We start from the raw sequence: 21,374 nt of genomic DNA on the forward strand, positions 1-21,374 counted from the left end.
CTTAGGATTTTATTTATTCACAAGGAGGCGGGGGAGGGGAACTGGCTTAATTCGGATATCCCCCCCGAAGTTGCCTCTTCTTGGCAGATGAAGTCATTTTCTGGCTGGTGTTGGCGGCCCAGGGGAGAGTGCGGGTGAGGTCCCGGCTCCCCGGGCCAGATCTTGTCCTGCGCGCGGAGTCGTGGCCGGGTGGGGAAGGGTGGACCCGCCGCAGCTGTCGGGAGGGCCGGGAGCGGGCAGGGAGGGGCCCGCGGGCGCCAGAGCCGCGCAGCCGGGTCCCGGGCCCTCCCAGGCTGGCTGGGGCGCGCAAGGGCCGGTCGGTCACGCGTGGGAAAGAAAGGCCCCTTCCCCCCGTCCCCGCCTGCCACCCCACCCCCACCCCCACCCCCGGGCACCGCTCCCCTTTCCCCAGCTTGGGCCGCCCGGGTCTGCGGGCAGGGAGAGCTCCGGGTCCCCGCGCGCGTAATCATGACCTCGGGGCCCCCTCCGGGCCGCGTGAGCGCGTCGGCGAGGCTGGGCGGCCGCCGCGGCCCCGGCCGTGTAACATGACCCGAGCGGCTGGCCGGCCAGCGCGGCGCGGCCATTGAGCCCTCCCTGCCCATGAATCTCTGGCGCGTCTCTCGCTCGCTCGCCCGCTCGCCTCCCGCCTCCCTTTCTCCCCCTCCAGCTCCGCGGGCTCCGTGCGCCTCTCCCTCTCCCTCCCGGTCCTCCCGCTGCCCGTCTCTCTCCACTGCCCGCCTCTCGCCACTGCCTCCCGTCTTCTCTCCCTCTCGGCAGCCTCCGTCTCTTTCTCCCTCTCTCCTTTGAAAACTGATCTTTGGCTCTTAGTGTGAAAGTGATTTGAATTTGGCTCGGCGGCGCTCTGCGCCTGCGCCCAGCCTCTGGCATGCTGGCTCCTTCCAAGCAGCTGTTTTGGGTTTGAAATTCCAACATGGCAGAGGCTGCAGTCCGTCTTCCCTTCAAAAACTTGGAATGATTTCAAATCATAGGCACCTTCACTTAACCCTAGCCTCCATTCATCAGCAAACACATCGGATCGATGCTACGCTAACCTATCGGGTTTTTGCTCCGCGCGTTCAGGTAAGAGGAGCTTCGTAGTTTTCCACCATCGGCTTAAATTTTGTTTTTGTTTTTGTTTGTTTTATTTTTAAAGAATATAAATACATGCAAGACCCCTAATAAAAAGAGATCTCCGAGTTGTGCCGTAAGCATTAAATTTGATTTGCACTCGCTTCTATTCTGTACGCCAACCTGCTGTCTAATTTCTCTGTACAAAGTAGCCCTGAAACATTATAATGCATATTTTTGCTGCTTAATCATTGTAACAATAGTATTGGATTAAGAGTTCGCGATAGCAAGAATCTCGTTTTCCGCTATATTGGGCTTACTTATTACTATCTTTTTACTTCAAAAATAAAAAAAAAAAAAAATAAGAAAGCGGAGCCATAGGGTGGGGCTAGACTTTCTTCGGGAACTAACTTCTAAGTAAATAAGAAGTGTAAATAAGAATCTTGCTCACACAAAAAGTTGAGGTTAAATTACAGTCTCGTGGCTGGGGGAACGTGAGAATGTCAGAAGATCGGTTGCAGAAAAATGTAAGCACATCATCTTGGAGGGGGTACAGCGTGGTGGGCGTATTGTTGGCAAGGAACGGGAGAGAAAGATGTATAATTTAATGGTATATACAATCCACTGATCCTATTACCGTCCTCCCCGGAGCTCTTGTTAGTTTCAATGGGAGTGAGTGAAATTGACATGGACTTGCATTCCTGGTCATGTGCTTTTTTTCCTTTCTTTCTTCTCCTGTGATCTGAGATCCCCTTTTTGTTGATGTTGCTTTCCCCCTTAATTATATGCATGTAGGTTAAATGAATACCTGACGAAAGGGCCCACGTTTCAAGGCAGTGACATTTGATAGCTGAGAGGAAAAGTGGCTTTAATGAAAAGCAACCTTTGGAATTCCTGCTTGTGAGAAATCCAATTCAGCTTTTTGTGCTGCCAGCAAGAAATGATCAGTAGCACCAGTGTTTATGGTACGTCAGTTTTGGAATTTACTTCCTTTGCATCTAAATAGGAAAGACAAATTAAATAGCATGATAAAAACCGTTGAAGACGCTCCTTGGGAAGCAGATGCTTATCATGTATAATTCCTCTAATATATAATATATATATATATGCATATTTTAATCTGTCAAAATGCTTGTTTGCTTTTGCTATCACTTGTTTATATATCAGTTTTGATTAATAGATTACTGGAGTCCACTTTTACCGGTTTTAGCAGTAATCTCAAAGTTACGTGTTACTAGTAATACACTATATAACCGCTGAAGTCAAATGGTATGTAAATTAGTTAAACTCAGTGTGGGTTTTTTTGGGGAGGAGGCTGGGTGGAGAGGGGAGAGGGCTGGAGTGTGGGGAAAGACTGCTTACTAATGAAAGTATATATATATATATATATATATATATATATATATATATACACACACACACACACACACACACACACAGAGCTGGATGAAAAATTTTTTTCTCAACCTATTAATGCAATTTGACTATCTGCTCTCTGGATGATTACACTTTGTGGAGTAATCAGTTCTTCTGAGTGTGGTTTTTTTGGGTGAGTGAGTGAAGGGGTATCTTTTACATAAAAATAAAAAGTATATATTTTTTGATTGCTTTAAGTCCTTAATGCCTGAAACAGTATTAGTTTCTTTTTCCTTGCCATTCACTTGTCTGCCTGTCAGCGCTTTTTACTTTTAACCTGTGACAGAATTAAATAATCAAGCACTGAAATTGACTTTGTTTGAAATCGCTCTTTCCTCTTTCTTCACAAAAAAAAAGAAAGAAAGAAAGAAAAGACAAAAAAGGAAAGAAAGGTCAGATAAATGGAGTGAGAGGGGGTTTTCAATAGCTCTTGTGACTGTGCTGTGTGTACACTTTGTGATATTCAATTAAGACGAATAGAGAACAACAACAGCAGAAAGATGTTAAAAGTATTTTGCGTAGCCACAGGATATGTCCACTTTACACTGGGTTGGTTTTTGTTGTTGTTTGTGTGTGTGTGTTTTCTTTTCTTTTTTTTCTTTTTTCTTTCTTTTTTTTTTTTTTTTTTTTTTTTTTTTTTGGTTACATTTATCCCACCACCATGCATTCACCCTGCAAAGACAGAGAAGGAAAGGGAGAATATGAAAGAAAGAAATAGCAGTGGGGCCAAGCTGCCAGGGGTCTATAATGTGGCCGTGGTTACTGCTCTCTCATAACACAAATGTGAATGCAAGGAAAGGCACTGCAAGAGCCGTTGCGCGACATGCACTTCTGGTTGGACTCTGGTGACTATTGAGCTAAACACACACTGCTCTCACACTATAGAAAGGATTTGAATTTTGCATTTGGAACTTGTTGACTTTGAAGCGATCAATAAGAAGACTGTTTATTTTAGATGCACATAATTTGCCCTGAGAAATGTTTTAAGGAGGAGAGAGCACAGCTTTTTTTCCCCCGGAGCTGTTGGAGCGAATGGGATTGCCAGATGGGCGATTTCCCTCTGTGATGTTAAAGCTGTAATATATATTCAGAGCAGATTGGGCTGCTGCCTGTGATGAGGAGGATATTACATTTATAAATTTTAAATCGGAGCTCGGACAATGTGCTGAAAGCAGAAATTGGATGGTTTGACTGTTCACCGTATTGATACTTAAAGGTGATTTCTGGGTAGTAGTAATAATAATCATTGCAGTAATATGTAAAAAACACGTTGGGGTAGGCAATCATGTAATTCACGACATTTAACAGCAGATTTAAGTGTGTAAATTGCCCCCCTCCCCTGTCCCTGCTTACTATTAAATAATAGTCACATCATTTATTTCTCTGCGTTTAAATGCTCGCTGTGCAAATGATGGTCGTGCAGGAGCCTTATCACATACCAGAATTCTGAGGAGCAAAAGTTTATATCTATCTCTGTGTCTGCCTATAAAGTAGATCCTTGTGTATATGTATAAAGTGCATTAGTGGTTCCTATTTTGTAATTCTGTTACTCTGATTATTTTTGGATTTTGTTGGTCTCCAGTGTGTGGCCTAAAGGAACCAGAGCTCCAAACCTAAAAGGCTGGGAAGGGGCAAGTGCTCACACTTTGCCAGCTCTGCTGTTGCAAATTAAAAGTGTGTTGTGGTCAGGAAATGAAAGCTACAATGTCTCTTTTGAACAAGTCGTTTATCAAGAGAAACATCTATCAGGGACTGCCTTGTCACGTTGATTCTCTAAAAGTTAGGTCCGAGGTGGAAGCTGCTTTGATGTTTTTGATCCTAAATTTAATACAACTGAAAAAAAAGCAAGGATATTATGACCAGAATAGATTAAAAAAAAAAAAAAAAGATTCCTGGAACCAACAAGATCTGTTTGTTAGTACTGTACTATGTGTGAAGTTTTTTTGGACATGAGAGTTGAAAGGTTGAAGGGGAAAGCCTAGCCTTCATAAACTGATAGTTGTTACATGTTTATAGCTGGCTTCTTGGTCCACAGGGACGGTTTGAAAACAGATTGTTTTAAAGGGAAAATTATTCGGAGAGGGGGTTTTGCAACAATATGCAGAGAATCGGAGTTGTCATTCATTCAAATTTTAGACTTGCCCTCTTCCTTTCATCTTCTCTTTTCGTCCTTTATTGCTGTTTCCTATCATCATTATATGGGTGACATATCCGCTTTTCTTTGGGAAAGAAAGATTTTTTTTTTCTATGAAACCCATTTCCCAAAACGTGCTTGCTCACATCATCTTTATTGTTTATTAGTTGTGCATGTTGGTGGTTAACAGTGTAAACTGCATGGACTCACTCAAGTCTTTTGGAATTTCAGCCTAAAAATAGAGGTAGGTAACACATCAACCAGGCCATGTATTCTTGAGTACTGAATATGTTGCATGCATTATTCAGATTTTGAAAGGTACTGTTAAGAAAATGACCAATTAAATGTTTATTTATTTTTTTATTTTATTATTGTTATTATTATTATTTTATTATTATTATTTTTTGTGTGTGAAAGCAGTTAAACGCAGCCTGCTTCATTGTGGGAGGCAAAGATATGAGAGAAGTTTTCCTTCCTTGAAATAGTTTTTGGATACTTGTCTTACACTGCTGTGGGCCACTTGGTTTTTCATTTGGGTCTATCAACAACTAGGCTCAGAGACCTCGAAGAGTGTGGTGGGAGTTTGGGGAAGTGTGATACTTGCTAATTAATCATGTCCGAAATGAAAGAATCATAGCAGGGTAATAAAGTCTCATTGTTGTTTTCCTGGAAGAGGGTAAGACTTCTGTTTGGAAGCTGTGTTTGTGAGTTGACTTGCTTTTTCTCTTCTCCTAAAAAGATAGTTTATAGAGTCTCTTTGGAATTGTTTCAGGAACCATTTTTTTTTCTTTTTTTGAAAACAGAATATTTTTCTTTCTCCTGACTGTACTGAATCAGTGATATTCTTAAAATTATCTCTGGTACCTTCTGAGTGAAAACAGAGATTTTTTTTTTTTTTCCTTCGGTTGAAGACTCCAGTGACTGAGGGTCCAGTAACTGGTTTTTGGTTTTTTTTCCCCCTATAAATAGAAAACCTCTTTGTTGTTTTTATTCATGTCAGGCAGGAAATTTGAAAACCTTTTTGTAGGCAGTTACTTCTGATATACATACAAGAGAGCAGATATTTTATTAATTCCTTATAGATAGTATAAGAGTATGACCAGAGGGGAGGAAAGTAGTGCCTCCAGGATTTGGTAGAGACTATCTGTATTATAACTTGACATTTCTAAGACAGTTTAAAGTATTTGCCACCTGAAAAGACATATAAGTGTTATCATTATAGGTAAATTCCTTTTTTCCCTGAGATTTGGTGGTTAGCTTTTGGATTTTAGTATTTTGTTCAGTTTATGCATGGGGACAGATCCTGAAAGTTTACGGGCCTGCAACATTTTTTTGGAATTTTCATCTCAAGGTGAAGACGGCTATGCTAATGACTCCCTATTTTTGTCTGTGAGTGTTTAGATGCCTTGAATGATTGCCTAATTAAGTAATCAGTTTTAATGGTCTGAAATCAGCAGAATTGCTAGGTATATTTGAAACAATTGCAGGCTTTTATGTTTTGTATTTTACAGTTTGTTCTCAGAACCTTGGTTAATAGAAATGTTTGCTGTTTTGCCTTTGATCAATATATTCTCGAGTACAAATATCTTATACTACTTTTATAAAGTACCACATTTATTGTTGTAGAGCAAATAAATGTAATTACCAGGAATTTAAATTGATTTATAAATTTTTGATTGGGAGAAATTGTTCTATAGACATTTGTATGAAATATTGACTTATGTTACTGATCGATAAGACTTGATTAATCAGCATATCTGCTTTTTTATCTTGAGTCATTGATAAGCCAGAATAAACAAATGGCATAGGAAGCAAGGCAATTTTTTTTTTTCTTCAGTTCAAAAAACCTTAATTTAATCGTCTGTTTCTTTGGGGGTATTTCTGGGCTAATGTTCCATTAAAATCAGTTCAACTTAGAAATTATTTAGGGGTACTACTTGGAAGACTGCAAGTCCAAAAATTATTCTATCTTCAATTAGCTCTCTCTGTCTGTCTCTCTTTCTCTCTTTCTCTTTCTCTCTCTCTCACACACACTATAGCTAAATTTTTATCCCTATGAAAAATGAAACTTTTTTTTTTTGAAAAACAAAATAAATGCTGCTTTGGCAAGTGCTTTTCATGGTTAGATTTTATAATTTTCCTCCTTTTTTTTCCTCACCTTGAATTTTTATCATTAGCTTTTTTACTCACAGTAGAAATTTCAAGCATCGCTGCTTTGACATGATTGCTGATTACTGATCTTTTGGTATTTTTGACGTTATCATTCAAATGGCAATTTTACTTGAAAGATGCTTGCTGCAAGAAATGCAGATAGCGGAAATAAGAGGTAGGCAAGAATATGGTAAAAATAAATTGTCCTGCTAAGTTTGAGGCAAATCAAAGCAGGTGGGTCTGCTGTCTCCTTAGGGCAGCACCACAGATGCCTGCTCCGGAGCCCTGTCTCAGCACAGCACATGCGTACCATACCTGTTGATGAGGGTCTTGGCTAAGAGACTGAGGCGGCAGAAAAGCTAGGTGATCAGAAACCATCCAAACATGAGCTATCGTATGGCACTTTCTGTTAATAATATTTACATATTTTATGCAACAAATCTGTTTGTTGTCTTCTTACTTGAATATTGACACTTTGCTTAACATTGCATATGGTAGGCTGTTGTTTCAGGGTGTATTGGAAGCAGTACATTCAAAGGAGAATTTCAATTAAGATGTATTCATGTTAAATATGTGTACAAATGGATGTGTTTGCTTATATTTGGGCCACTGTGACTTTCACAAAGCATTTACAGTGTTACTCTTCCTATCATTTTCGTAACTGATACGTGTCGAAAGTAGTATGCATGCGTGGTTTATTCTATGGAGGCCCAAGGTTAAAGTGTTTTCACCCTGCAACCCAGCTTACGTATTTATATTTTTAGGTTGAGAAATCTTTGTTAGAAAGTATTTTTGTGTGATATTGGGAAATTTGCTGCTTATTGGAATTTTGTTCTCATTTTCAGTCAAGAGTAGCTTGGGGTATTAAAAGTTATTAGTGGTGATATATAGCTTACAAAGAATATTTTCTTAGTGCAGAATGCAGAATGTGAAATACCTAGAAAATGTTTTCTTCATATCGAAAACACCTTTACTTAGTTCCTTTCTTACGAGCTTTGACTTCTGCTGGTAACGTATGGATTTACTCCATGGCACTGGCTGATATATTGCTGACAAGAGAACAGAAACTCCATTTTCTTCACCCGCCAAAAAAAGAAAAGAAAAAAATCTCTCTCTTTCTCCCCAGATTCAAGTAATGTTTGCCGTATGTCAATTGGATGCTTTTTAAGCCACTGACAATTGATTAAGTGCCATATTCATGTGACCATAAACTCATCTGAGAGTAAATGACCTCCACTTTCATGTTTTGGCTCATAAGGAGGTATCATTGGTGGAAACAGTAACATTAAAAATACAAATTTAAAAGTAGTGTAATGTGAAGCCATGGGTTTCCAGATGTAACTAAACTTTTTGCTATTCTTTTGATGTATCTTTACCATCAGCATGCATTGTCACCTTCACCTAGGGCTGGCTACATAATTTCTGGGGCTTGGTACAAAAATACGACGTGGGGGGCCTTGTTCAAAACCTGTTAAACGTGTGAGACAGAAACAGCAGAGTATTATACCAAGTGTGGGGCCCTTCTGTGTGTGACCCCGTGAGCCTACACAGGTTGCAGGGCAATGAAGCCAGCCCTGCCTTTACTGCCCACGAACTTTCATTGAGGGCCTGCTTTCTGGGAGTCACTGGGTTTGCTACTTAGACACTGACTATCCCACAATTATTCCATGTGCCTCTACCTAAAGAAGCACTGATGATTGCTTAGTAAGAGAATCAGTGGTAAATGGACCATTGGGTATCTTCTGCTCTTTCTATATCTGAGTTGGTGACAGAAATAGTTGCCTTTATCTCATGTTGCCCCTTGCCTGATATGTGCTCCATATATCTATCCCATAAACTTTTGTGCAAATATTCTTAAAAGGAGCCCTGTGTTTTGGCGTTGTTTGCGTATAGATGCGTACTTAAATTTCTATTCCCAGGCTCAGAATGGTTGGGTGGGAAGATTTTGGTAGGAAGATTTGTAGCAAGAGCCTGGGAGTTTCTCTGTTGTCAAGTCCCACCACTAACCCACCTAGGTTTCAAGCACAAGTAAAATCAGTATTTCTAGCGTCGAATCCTAAATTATCTAAACATACCGAAAATCCTGACCAGTGAGAAATAAAAGCACAGCTCAGTGAGTGCCATTCAGACAAAAGGGGCCAAATGCAAAAATAATTACCTTGTTATAACAGTAGCAGCATTGATATTTTGACATTAGGAAGTAGCATCGTAGCTATATAAACACGTGGTGACAGCTGTGTTAAAGATGCAGAGTAACTTCCATGCAGTAGCATCAACCTTGTGGTGTGTTATATTCGAATTGTGAACTTGGTTTCTGACCCCGGAATGAAATTACCCCCTTTCCTTGAATAATAGAGTCACTAGGTAGGACCGCTTTCTCCTTTGATTTGAGCCCTCTGTGTGGAGGGGTGGACAGGACGTTTACATTGTCACTTCCCAAGATGCTTCTCAATGAGATCAAGCTCCATATTGAGATACCTAAAACTAAATTGTGAAGTCAAGCGGCTTTTTTTTTTTTTTTCAAATCAAAACTGAGATCCGATGGAATGTCCAGCAAGTAATGGATCTGAGTGCACTTCAAGCTCCACCATTTATTTTCAAAAGGTATTTCTCACATCAGATGACTCTGCCAGGAAAGGAAATATCAAAGACCTCGGAAAAGTAACTATTCTTTTTTTTTTTTTTTGTAATCCAAGACTGGGGGGAAGGTGGGGGGCTTTAAAGACATTTCTGAGGAAGAAAAAAAAATTGAACTTATTTTGGATGCTTTGTTAGACTTTGTGGAGAGAAGTACTACATATAAGACCCTCTAAGAAGAAAAATCTTTGTCCTGTGTAATCACAAGCCATTGCTCTCTCGGCAGATATGTACTTCGATGAAAGGAGGCTTGAAAATAACTATTACAAGAGTGTCCCATTTAATTATAAATTCACTATGCAGTTTAGAATTTCTTTTTGCATTAAAGGCATTATAAACTTGTCATATTTTGATAGTTGGTTAGCCAGGATGCATGTTGTGCAGTGTTCTGTAACCTACCTACAAAATCTGTAGTGTGATTTAAATCGGAACCTGTCTTTTCCCGCCTTACTCCTATCCTTTACTATATTATATTTTCGCAATAAATGTCTGGCCTTAAAAAAGGATTAAACCAGGAATCTGGGTAAATGTGTGGCAATATAGTGCATTGTTATGCCCCAAGTAACTGTTTTATTTCCCTTTTATTCACTTCTCTCCCCTTTCTGTTTCAAATTGAAGTTAAGATTGCAAACTCTTTCTCTTAGATCATATACCTGAGTGATGCTAAATTATAAATCTTAATTAGGTATGATTCACTGATTTTAATCTTACAAGATAATTATTCTGAATAGGATAAAAGGTTCCCTTCAGATTGAAGGCATTTTCATTACAAACCCCATTTAAGATCAAACAAAGACCATTAAATAAACAGAATACTCTTATTCGTGTAAGCCTAAGAGTTACTATTTTTGAGTTTAAGTATATGAATGAAGAAATAAAGGTATGGATAGGGCAGTTTTAGTGTTTGCAAACTTTAAGTGCTTTTGATAAATTTTACTGCTAGGAATTACATGGATCGAAAGGAATCTTTTAGATAAAAATTACAGTTTTGATTATCTAAATGGAATATGCTCTTGAGCATGTGCATAGATACATCTCTTTGTGACGGTATCGATGTCAGGGACACTTTTGGTATTTCTTTATGAGTAATTAGGTTAACGGGGTTAGTTAGAAAATGTATCCTTTCCTGGAAATGAAAAACTGCATTCAAGCAAAGGTAAAAGAGTAGAACATATTCATGACTTTAAGTACTTAAAAAGATATTTTATGAGTCATTTGGAAGAGTAATACCCAATATGTAACTTGTTAAGAATAATAGCCATTTTTACTCTTTAAAGCATATCTATATTAAAACTGACTTTCTGTTCATGAGTTGCAAATCTGGAGTCAATTTTAGGCCCAATTTACAAAAGATGTGGGTCTAATCCCCTGCCTGGATCATGGTATCCTATGCCAAGAGTGTAGGTGCGAAATTCTTCTTTAAAGAGAGGGAGGTTTTCATTTGCATTATTCAGAAGATTTAGCAACATTTTTGAGGGGAATACTGATGTGACCCAAATGGAGACATTGGGACCCTGAATGACCTATATCTTTGTCTGATGAACTGGAAACAAACAAAAAAAAAAAATCACCACCTTTGGAATTTTATGCTGCTACATGAATAAGTACTTATTCTTTCTATGGAAAGATTTTAAATGTACTAAGAGTAAGGGCTCCCTAATTGGAAAAAATATGCTTTATGTAATTATATGAATACCAGTCAACTAGTCACCGATATTAATTTACTTACGATGGGTATGATAGTTGCACTAAATAATCTTACTCAGAGTGGATGTTGAGACTGAGCTAGTGTCTCTCGAGAAAAAGAAAAATTCTCTACATATGCAGAATCCCTTTTGGGATTTTTTTTTTTAACATGAACATGAAATCTTAATCAGTAACATTTAAGCAGTTAAAGTATTAGGGAAAAAATTCTAATTTGGAAGTTCTTTATCATGCTTTGTTCTTTGATTAAGTCCTTAATGAATTCATACAATTTGTTAATGGTTGTTTTGCTTGTTTGTTCCATTTTTGTGTTGTTTTATTTTGTCTTAAGATCAAAGTAAAACGACCATGACGGGAAACTATTTTGTACTGTTTGTCTTGAAAAATATCTAGTGACAACACTACAACATGTAGTATAGATTCGCTTATAATGATGGGCAAAAATCCACAATTTTACCCCAATATAATTCTGTCGTTCTGAAATCTACCTTACGAAAATGCCACCATTCCTAAGCATATGGTAGGTATTGCTGATGTATCCTTGTAATGCACATGTGTACCTAAATACATATATAAATATATATATATATATTTGTATTTAACTGTAATTTCTAACCGCCGACTCTGCAGGTGTCTTTGTGCTTGGGGCCAGGGAGAGCAAGGTTGTCCACCTATCTTGATGTTTGTGAACTTGCCCGGAACCTTGCTGCCTCCTCCATTCTCTTGGTGCTGGGCTCCAGTTTGACCCATATCTGCGTACTGTTTTGAGGAGCTGGGTTTTTGTTTTGTTTTGTTTTTGTTTTTGTTTTCTGGTATTTGTCTGTAGGGCTGGTTATTATTTGATCATCTGGAAAATCAGATTTCACTGGAGCTACTAGAACGTGATATTTACACCATGAGGAGGTCGTTTGAATTAATTAAGAGGCCGTTGAGCCGTGTGGTGGGAGGAAGTAAAGTAGCATTTTTTGGCATGGACATAAGGTGAAAGACAACTTGCAGGAATGGGGAAGTGGCTGAAGGGAAGTAAATGGGGGACGCTGTGGGAGGAGAGCTGAGGGTTAGGACTGTCTTCATGTGACTGTTGTTGAAAACAACACTGGCAATTAAAAACTCAAACCCTAACATCATTATGTGAGAAAACCGATCGATTATTAGGAATTAGTGACTAGTGCAGGCTAAATAGCATGCAGAGCTCCGATCTAAACAAATTATATTCCCCTTTTAAAAATGACACATTCTGTATCAAATCTTGAATATGTGGTATTTGTGATCATACAAATTAAAAGAACTATTCCCCTTCTTTTCTCCTCATAGTTTGAAAAAGGGTAAGAAATTATACATGCCTTTAAGGGTGATTCATATTACTCTGAGACTCTTTCTCTTCCGTCAACATAGTCATTTGGTTAGGCTGCAAGGGACTACCAAAGAAGATCCCCTGAGGGTTGAAGTATATCTTTTTTCTGGCTTCTTTTGGAAAATAATGCATTTATTGCTATCACAGGTGTTCAAATCATTAAAGTAGATGTATGACTTGATTTGATCTGAGCAAAGTTTAATGATAAGTTTTGTATCTACCCTGTGCTATGCTAGCCTTAGTTCCATGACCAAAAACAAACCAAACAAACAGACCTGCCACGGCTTTACCTCAGACCAGTTAAATGGAAGTTCAGGAGGTGCCAAATTTCTTTTAAACTCTCCCAATGAATCTGATGTAAAGTTGAGATTGAGAACCTCTCGTCTAAACCAAAAATTCGTTCATATCATGAGATCCTAAACTTTTCGCTGCTTAAAAAGATCATTATTCCTGTTGGAAGACAGAAAATCAGAGCTAATCTATTCAGAATTGAATGTACTAACGATATGTACTGAGATGGTTCACTCTTTGGCTAAAGTTCAACAACGATCTACGGAGAATCTAAGGAACGTTGCCACCATGCTATTGAGAGTACCTCAGGAAAGTGACAGTGGTGAAAAGAAGCGCCAGCAGAAGCCAAGAGTCTATCCTATTTGTAACCCTGGGTAAGTCACTCAACCTCTCTGAGCCTCTGTTTGCTTTTTCATAAGAGGAGAGTTGACCCAATGACTATTCAGATTTTCTCCAGTTCTATAGATTCCATGATGCATTGGTCATGGACTAGTAAACTTGAGTAACTTGGAACCTTGCTAGTGGGCATTGGCCAGTGAAAAAAGTTTTTTTTTTTGTTTCTCTTTAAGAAACTACAGAAAGTGTCTTGGAAATAATGTAGGAAGCTCAAGGACCATTTATCACTCTGTTAAGCCCTTCAGGGGGGATGGTAACCATTCATTAAATATGCTTACTAATTGGTTGCGAGCAAATGTGTCAGCAGTTCTGCTATCTTGAGAGTTGATGAGTATTAGTTAGCCAATGCTTTTTCCCTGCAAGAGATATAAATAGACTGACAAGCAGATTAATTTAAGCAGTAGTGGAGTTAGGGACTTCAAATCCTTTTTAAAATGTATATAAATATACAGAACAGTCTGAAATTTGGATCAGACTGGAAGCAATTCCATCTTTCCTGTGCTCTATCTCTAACTTGTCCATATTCATCTTCTTTTTACTCCCTGGAAAGCTCTTTTCCACCTGTTGAAGTCCTGTGAGGACTTTGATATCTAACTCAAATGTTGCATCGTCTATGAACTCTTTCTTGAGCCACCCTAAGCAGGATGCATTTCAATATCTACTTGATATTCCCTAAGCACTGTTAAAAAAAAAAAAATCTCCTTTCAATCAGTTGCCGTCATCTCTCTTGTACCGTAGATTGCTAGACATTTGTGTTTCCCATTTATGAAACTGTAAGCTTCTTGTGAGCAAAGCACAGCTAATTCATTTTTTTTATTTTTAATCTTCTCAACATTCCTGTATGGTGCAAGACCTATATTATGTGTTCAATAAATGTTTGGTGAATTGAATTGATAAAAGCGTAAGAGACTGTCGCTTGGTTAATCTTTTATTAATCTTCCTTTTAAAATTGGAAAATACTTTTTAAAATATTTAAAGAACAGATATATTAAAATTGTGTATTTCATTTGAAAAGTGAAATTTCCGTATTCTTCGTGTAATTTAATTACCAAAGAAAGACTTTATAACCCTGAAAAGTAGTTTTATAATCATATACCTAAAAAGGAGCTTGCCATCACTTATTCTATTTTCATATATCTGGAGAGGAGAGTATTTAAACTACTTTATAAAAATAGAACATTCTAACGCTATCTTTAAAAATCTTACAGAACAAAAATCCATAGCCTATTTTGATTATGAAGTAGTAACAAATGGAATCAAATCACTATGACCTACATATTTTTTTTTCCTTGTGTGTTTGCAGTCAGAAAAAAACTGAGGCTTCAGAATCATAAAATGCTAGACCAGGAGACTTCCAAATCAACCTCTTGCCAAAATAGGGTTGACTGACAGTTGGTTATTCATCCTTTGGTTGAACATAGGAAATCAGACCTCCTAAGGCATTTCTTTCTGTTTTGTCCTCTCTCTGATAAATAATCAGTGTGTAAATATGTGCCCCAACACTCAAACGAGATTTCCTTGGGACTATGATGGTACTGAGGGTGATAAGATGTGAGATGCAAGCTAGTTGATCTATAGTTGACATGAGAAGTTTCATTGACCTTGTGAATGTCTTTGGTTAACGTTTTATTTAATTGACATATTTTTGTTTTATATTTAGTGTTTGACACTATTACTTTATTTTGTACTAAATACTGGATAATAAGCAATTTATCTAGGGTTGCACCCAATGACCCTATCCTCTAGTGGTTTCTCTGCATTGCCCGTCAGATTTGTGTGCTTATGAAGGGTCAGTTTCTTTCTCAAAGCTGTCATTAATGTTCTAACAAATAGCATGACCGAATTTTCCAAGGGAAGTTCGATTTGATCAAATCGTTGAACTTGTAATGAGTTAGTCGACAGTATTTTACGAGATTTCTATTTTATGTTTGTGTATTGGAACCTAAAGATGGATGTACCAGGGAAAAGCACTTGTTCACCTTTGTCAAGGAAATCAGGAAAAAAAAAAAAAAAAAAAGACAACAAAGGCTCTATTGTCATTCTTTTAAAAACACAGTTTTACTAAGGAAACCTGTAACCTTTACTGAAAGCTCACTAGTTTTCTTTTAATTTGGGCCCTTCAGATCTGAAAAGTTCTAGATGTTATCTTACCACTTCATATTGAAATCTAGGTTGATCTCATACACTCGGTAGAGAAGAAAATATCTGCCGTGCTGATTGTTCAACCTGGATTATTACAAAGACATGCCATTAAGTGCGCTACAGTGGACGGATGTTGCTTGGTTAATTGCATGAAAACACTCCATCTTCAGCAGAGAGCTTCACTAGTACAGAGGATAGGACATTGGAGAACAATAAAGATTTTGAAACAATTTGAAAAGTAGCAGAAGCATTTTTGCGGTTGGACAAAAAACAGTCTGCTTAGTTCCTTTGTTAAATCAGCTCTTCTGGTGTTCTGGAAACCATTCAAGAAGCTAAGCGAGTGAAAATTGCTTAAATATATAAGTTAAAATCCACGAGATTGAGAGTAACAACTACGAACTGAAAATCCGTGTATGATGGTGGCTTGCCAAAAACTAGACTAACCCAAGGGAAGATTTAGAAGTCGTAGCTTAAAATTCTACCTGGTTTATCATCAGGAAGTTGGGAGAGTTGATTTTAAACTAACTACATAAAAATACCGTTCAGGTCCTTCATGCCTACAATATCAGCCTTTTTTCCTTTAGTCCTCCCAGAGAAAAGTTGGGTGATTCCCCAGAGAGAGCAGTGATATAAGTCGGTAGCCACAGAATATGAGCCATGGTTAAAAGTCAGTGATCAATAGTCTGTTTTTTTTTGTTTGTTTGTTTGCTTGTTTTTGTGTTCGTTTGTTTGTTTGTTTGTTTTTTGGCCCTCATAAGCCTAGTTGAAAGTTGTCAGTAACAGAATTTTTTATTAGGCCTAGATGTGGCAGTTCTTGACGAATACGGAGCTAAATTTGTCCTCTTGCCTTAAAAATCTAAAAATAAAACATAGACTTATTTCAAGTGAATACAACTTTGGGCGTGTGAGTGTGTGTGAGCGTGTGCGTGCGCGTGTGTGTTTTTATTCAGCAGAGCAACTATGAAACATGACAGAATTTCCAGCTCTCTCATCCTGAGTGCCCAGTTGGTAGCCCCATAAGCACCTAAGTGAGCTGATTTAAATCTCACTCCAGATTCTTAACTAAGTGGCCCGGGTCTTTCAGGGAGGTGGTACTTCCTTGTCCCTTGGGGGATATGTTTGGCCTGATAGTTAGTTGAAGATTCAGTAAACAAGCTTTATGAGAAATTAGTTAAAACTGAAATTGCAAATGGGTCATGAGGTAGAGTTTACCCGAAAATGGTTTGAATATATTTGTCACATATGCATGAAGATCATTTTTTAAATGGGTTATTTTTATTAGTATAAACACTTACCACAAATAGGCCACTTAAAATTTGTGTTCCTGCTAGGATCCTTTCCTTTGAGTGACTGACCACGCCTTCTTTCAGCCGAGTCTTTGTCCAGGCTTTGGTTTAGTCATGCACATGTCCTTGAAGAAATGTAGCATCTTTCACAAGATTTTTGTGCAAGTGAAATCAGATACCAGTTTTTATTGCAGAACCCAGCCTCCAAATGTTTCTCTTTAAAGACATTTTTAATAGAAACAGTAAGGTATAAATCATTTAAGCAATTACCTGGACATTGTGGAAATGGGGCTTGGCTTGTTCTGTAGCCCCAGATGTTTCCAGATTCCAGTAATAACCTGGTCCAGATATTTACAGCTTAATTTTCTGTGCATGTGCACTTGTCCACAAATGGCTCCTATTTCCCATTTTCTGTTGGACAACTGGGCCACTTAGAGGGGAAGAAAGTGATTTCAGCTTGGGCGATGACAAACATTAATGGTTATAATAAGTTGCTTCTAGAAACTTTGATCACTTAAAAAAAATGGAAAGGCTAAATCTTAGAGGATTTTATACTAAGAAATAAAATAAATTATTCAAATGGCATTTTCCTTTATGGATGGGGATGGGGTGAATAACCTCCCCTCATTCCTCAAAATTATATTTAGCTTTGATATACTATGTGATAAAAGTGATTTTTTTTTTAATGCGTCTTCTGGCACTGGTTGGGTTATCACGCAGCCTGCTAGTTTTCCTTGCATTACCATTCCACAGTTTTTCTTGTTCTTACTATAAACTAAACAAATGGAAAATAATGATTGGTAACCATCTGCTGTGCAGAAATTTCACATAGAGCAGTTAACTCTATTTTATAAAACAAGACCAAATGAGTGGATTATACTGTTGCCAGTAAATAGCAACATTCAGTAGAGCTTCCTTTGGACAAAGCAGGAGCAGAGGGAGCCAGCATTTCATTATGGGAAGTCAGTTGTTTGGGCTGTGGGGCTGGATGTGCCCAGGCATTTATGTGTGTGCTTGTGTGTGCATCAGTGTGTGTACTGCATATATGAGGGGAATGGGTGTTTCCTCTCTACCTGTTCCTTGCCCTCATAATTCCAGTCAAGTAACTCGGAGTATTGTGGATGCAAATAAATCAATCCGATCACATCATTGTAGCTCCTTTTATTTGCTTAAAAAACAAAGTCAAAATACATAAAACCATTAGAATAGAGATTTGTCAAGGTACAGAGGCTTCAGATCAAAATCATGGTTTCCAAAGCTGTGCAAATTATGGCTAGTGGCTAGCCAAGTTAGCTTTAAATCATTCTCTTGTCTTGTCTGAAGAATACCTTGCCTGGAAATCAGATTGAGTATATGTCCAAAAGATATTGATAGGCAATGATTATTCATATAGTTGCTACTGAAGTATGGATGTTGTATTGAGGGAAGACATATACGAGAATAGACAGAAGTAAGTGGTTACAAAGAATTTATTCAGATGGACCAGGTAAGGCCTGATTTTATAGTTGTCCATATAATCAATCAATCACTCTCTCTCCTGCTCCCCCCCCCACCCCCCGTCCTTTCTCTAAAACTGGCTAATATATCAGTATACATAGATACTCAAAACACACACATTCTCTCTTTCACTTATTTGATACTGAGATTTTGCCATAGAGCAAGAAAAGTTGTTTAAAATGGGCAGTATATTGAGTTCAAAGGACCCATACAGTTCATAAATTCTCTGATGTCTACTGGATTTTTCATCAGGGAGACTTCCAATAAAAATGATCTATTTTAGAAATAATATTGTTTAGTAGGTTGAAATGTGGTGTAATAAAATTAGACCTTCAGTCTTCTAAAGTTACTACTTAGATGGCACCCTTGGGATGGTAAAATGGCTGTATAAGCAGATGAATCAGACAGTTCCACTGATGGGTACATTTGTCAGTCTCTGTTACAGATATAATATATTCTTATATCTGTAATCCTGACACTGTTACATCCAAATGAAATCAACATGAGGTTGTCATCTTTAAGCAAATATGTTAAGTGTTGTCTTTTGTGCTTTGGATTTGAAAGAAAGGGGCCCAGGGGAGGCAGCATCATGCAAATGGAACAAATCCCATTTCTTCTGAGCTGTGCTGTTTTTCCCCTCCATGGCAGCTGGCTGTGTTATCTTTGTGTGTTTCTCTGAGTGCTGACAATTCTTTCAGTGATCTAAGTTAGGGCACATTAGAAAGTGGAAGCAGCTGTCTGTCGCTATACTGAGAGACGTGTTTGCTGTACTGCAAAGATGAAGGACCATGAATCCTTGACACACTCCCCCCCCCTCCCCCCTGTACTTTCCAACATGATCAACATTCAGACGCACAGATTGTCTGCTTGGACAGTTTTTTGTTCTGACTGACAGCATCTGGCATAGACAAATTTAAAAATACATAGCATGCCATGCTTGGAATTGGAGCATCCCTTCTTTATTAATCTTCTCATTTAAACCATTCATTTACATTTCAAGAAAGGTTACAGCTTGATATGGTTGAAACGTTGATTTTTAAATGAATAACCTTCTAATGAAATGTCTTGAATGAGTACCAAGCAGCTAGTGTTCATTAAAAATTACACCCGATTAACACGGCCTTGAAAGCCTGAGAGGAAAGGGATTTCTTATTGTTTTAATCCACAATGCTATCCAGTGTTTACCTTTCTGGCACAAAGCGAGTAGAAATGATGCCTGTACTCGCAACACTTCTGATATTGAACACAACTATGATATCACCCTTAAGCCGACAAAACACTTGGCCTTGTTTAATCAGCTTTCTTTCCCTCTGAAAACCCCCAGAGGTGTGAAAAATTTTTCTAAACATCACCAAAATGTACCTCTTTCAGTCCCTCTAGGTCTCTGTGTCCCACCCCTCCCCCACCCCCCAAATACTATGTCTCTGTGCCCAAATCCGAAAAAAAGAAAAGCTTACGTGTTTTCAGACAGAAAAGTGGCAGAAAACGCTTTTCGATTAAACATTCGCTCCGACCCCGGGATGGTGGATATACATTTATTTGTTGGCATTACTTTAGTAATAAAACATAACAGTGCAAAAATTGCTCTCTTTCTCTGCGTCACATCACCCTTGCACACACGCACATTTCTTATCCATTTTCAATTTCACAGCCAACCTCAGCAACATGCTTGTCTAGCATTTATGTAAAAATAATATGAAAATTGGCCATATCAGTCCATCTGTGGACTTCGAGTCCAGGGTTGGGGGGGCGGGAGGGGAGAAGAAGAATCCTCCTTCTATCACACATTTCAGACTTTTCCTCTTACCGCACGTTTCAGCTATGACTACCCAACTGCAGGTGTGGCCACAGTAGTTCTGGGGGTGTGTGGAGGGGGGATGCAGAATTGTAACTGAGAAAAGCTGTTCAAGTGCCAGGTAGCAAATATGTAAAGCAAGCGTGCTGGTTAACTTGGAAAAAGAGGCTTCAGAGGGAGGTTCAATTAACAGTTGTAGGCGGAAGAGGTGATGTATTTCTTCAGCACGTGTAAGAGGTCATTTGCTTTAGGATACATTTTGACGAATTTCACAGAGAAGTAGATGCTGAAATAAAAATGAAGACAGATTACAGCTTCATATCAAAGGCACTTTTACATTCTTGAAGATGAGAGGGGAAAATGGCACATTTTTATCCCACGGATTGTATAGTATTTTTAAATGTTGCTAATTTGTGTTTTGTGAACTTGTTTCATTTAAACTGTTCATTTAAACAAAATAAATCTTGGAAACTAACATTATCTTTGGATCTGGAATCGGCTTCTCCCTCTACCCCATAACCCAGATCCAGGCTGTAGAAGTTTAGGGTAGACACTGTTTGGTGGCTGTTTTTCCTTCCTTTTCCTTTTTCTTTCCCTTCCTTCCTTCCATCCTTCTTTTCCCCCCTTCCTTCCTTCCTTCCTTCCTTCCTTCCTTCCTTCCTTCCTTCCTTCCTTCCTCCCTTCCTTCCTTCCCCAAGAAGCTGATGGCAGGGAATCAAATTCGAGTTCCAGCATTTTGATTGCCAGTAAATGTTTTATAATCAACATTTTAAATATAAATTACTTAGTTATTTTCCATTTTGATTTTTTTTTTAATGACCAGGTTTTAAACGTAGTGCCAATGTGCATCTGTAAGCAAACTGGGGATGGGTTAGAGTACACAATTCCCTCGTGTAAACAGCCAGGTTTAGCAGTAATGCTTTTAATCTGGACTTGTAGAGGATTCAGGAGCGTCCATAGATCTGCTCCAGTAATTACCATACCCCAAGTGGCACTGGAAGAGACATTTGCCTAAAAACTTGATGTCTTCATTACGCTGTTTACATTTTAATTAGAAACATGAAAATTACTGATTCATACAGGCAACTATAGTTTAAGTGGTTTCATTCACCATCCAATAAATCATAAAAAAAAAAAAAGAATCAACCCACAGTTGGCATAAATAGTTTACTAGGAATCATTCATGGGAATAATGTGTTGGCACTATAAGCTGCTTAAAATATGTTTTTATTTTACCAGAGGTAGAATTTGCATATAAATTAGAGAATGGCATTTTAAGTTGACAGTCATTTATGCAGAATACCACCCACATGCAAATACATATATGAGTGGATGTGTATACTTTCTGTGAGTTTACAGGGTTTTGCCGTATCATGGACACGGAGATACACTGAGACTAATCTCTCGGTTTTTAAAATGCATGTCCTCTCTTACAGTCCATTCAGAAATGCTGTGGGTGTTCTAAATATGCACACCCACAAACACATCTATATATATATATAT

The 21,374-nt window shown here is 38.3% G+C and overlaps 1 protein-coding gene across 1 annotated transcript in view; it reads left to right on the top strand.

Moving 5' to 3' along the window:
* The first annotated feature begins 517 nt into the window (after positions 1 to 517).
* FIGN (fidgetin, microtubule severing factor) overlaps positions 518 to 21,374 on the top strand; it is a 132,161-nt gene continuing 111,304 nt past the window's right edge. The window contains 2 exon segments of the mRNA XM_053908158.1: positions 518 to 1,080; positions 1,864 to 2,033. Of these exon segments, the coding sequence (XP_053764133.1) occupies positions 2,009 to 2,033 (25 nt within the window). The 5' untranslated portion in view covers positions 518 to 1,080; positions 1,864 to 2,008.

This window comes from Panthera pardus, unplaced genomic scaffold, assembly GCF_024362965.1.
Source record: "Panthera pardus isolate Hobbes unplaced genomic scaffold, ASM2436296v1 HiC_scaffold_10, whole genome shotgun sequence".
In the NCBI taxonomy this organism is placed as follows: Eukaryota; Metazoa; Chordata; class Mammalia; order Carnivora; family Felidae; genus Panthera; species Panthera pardus.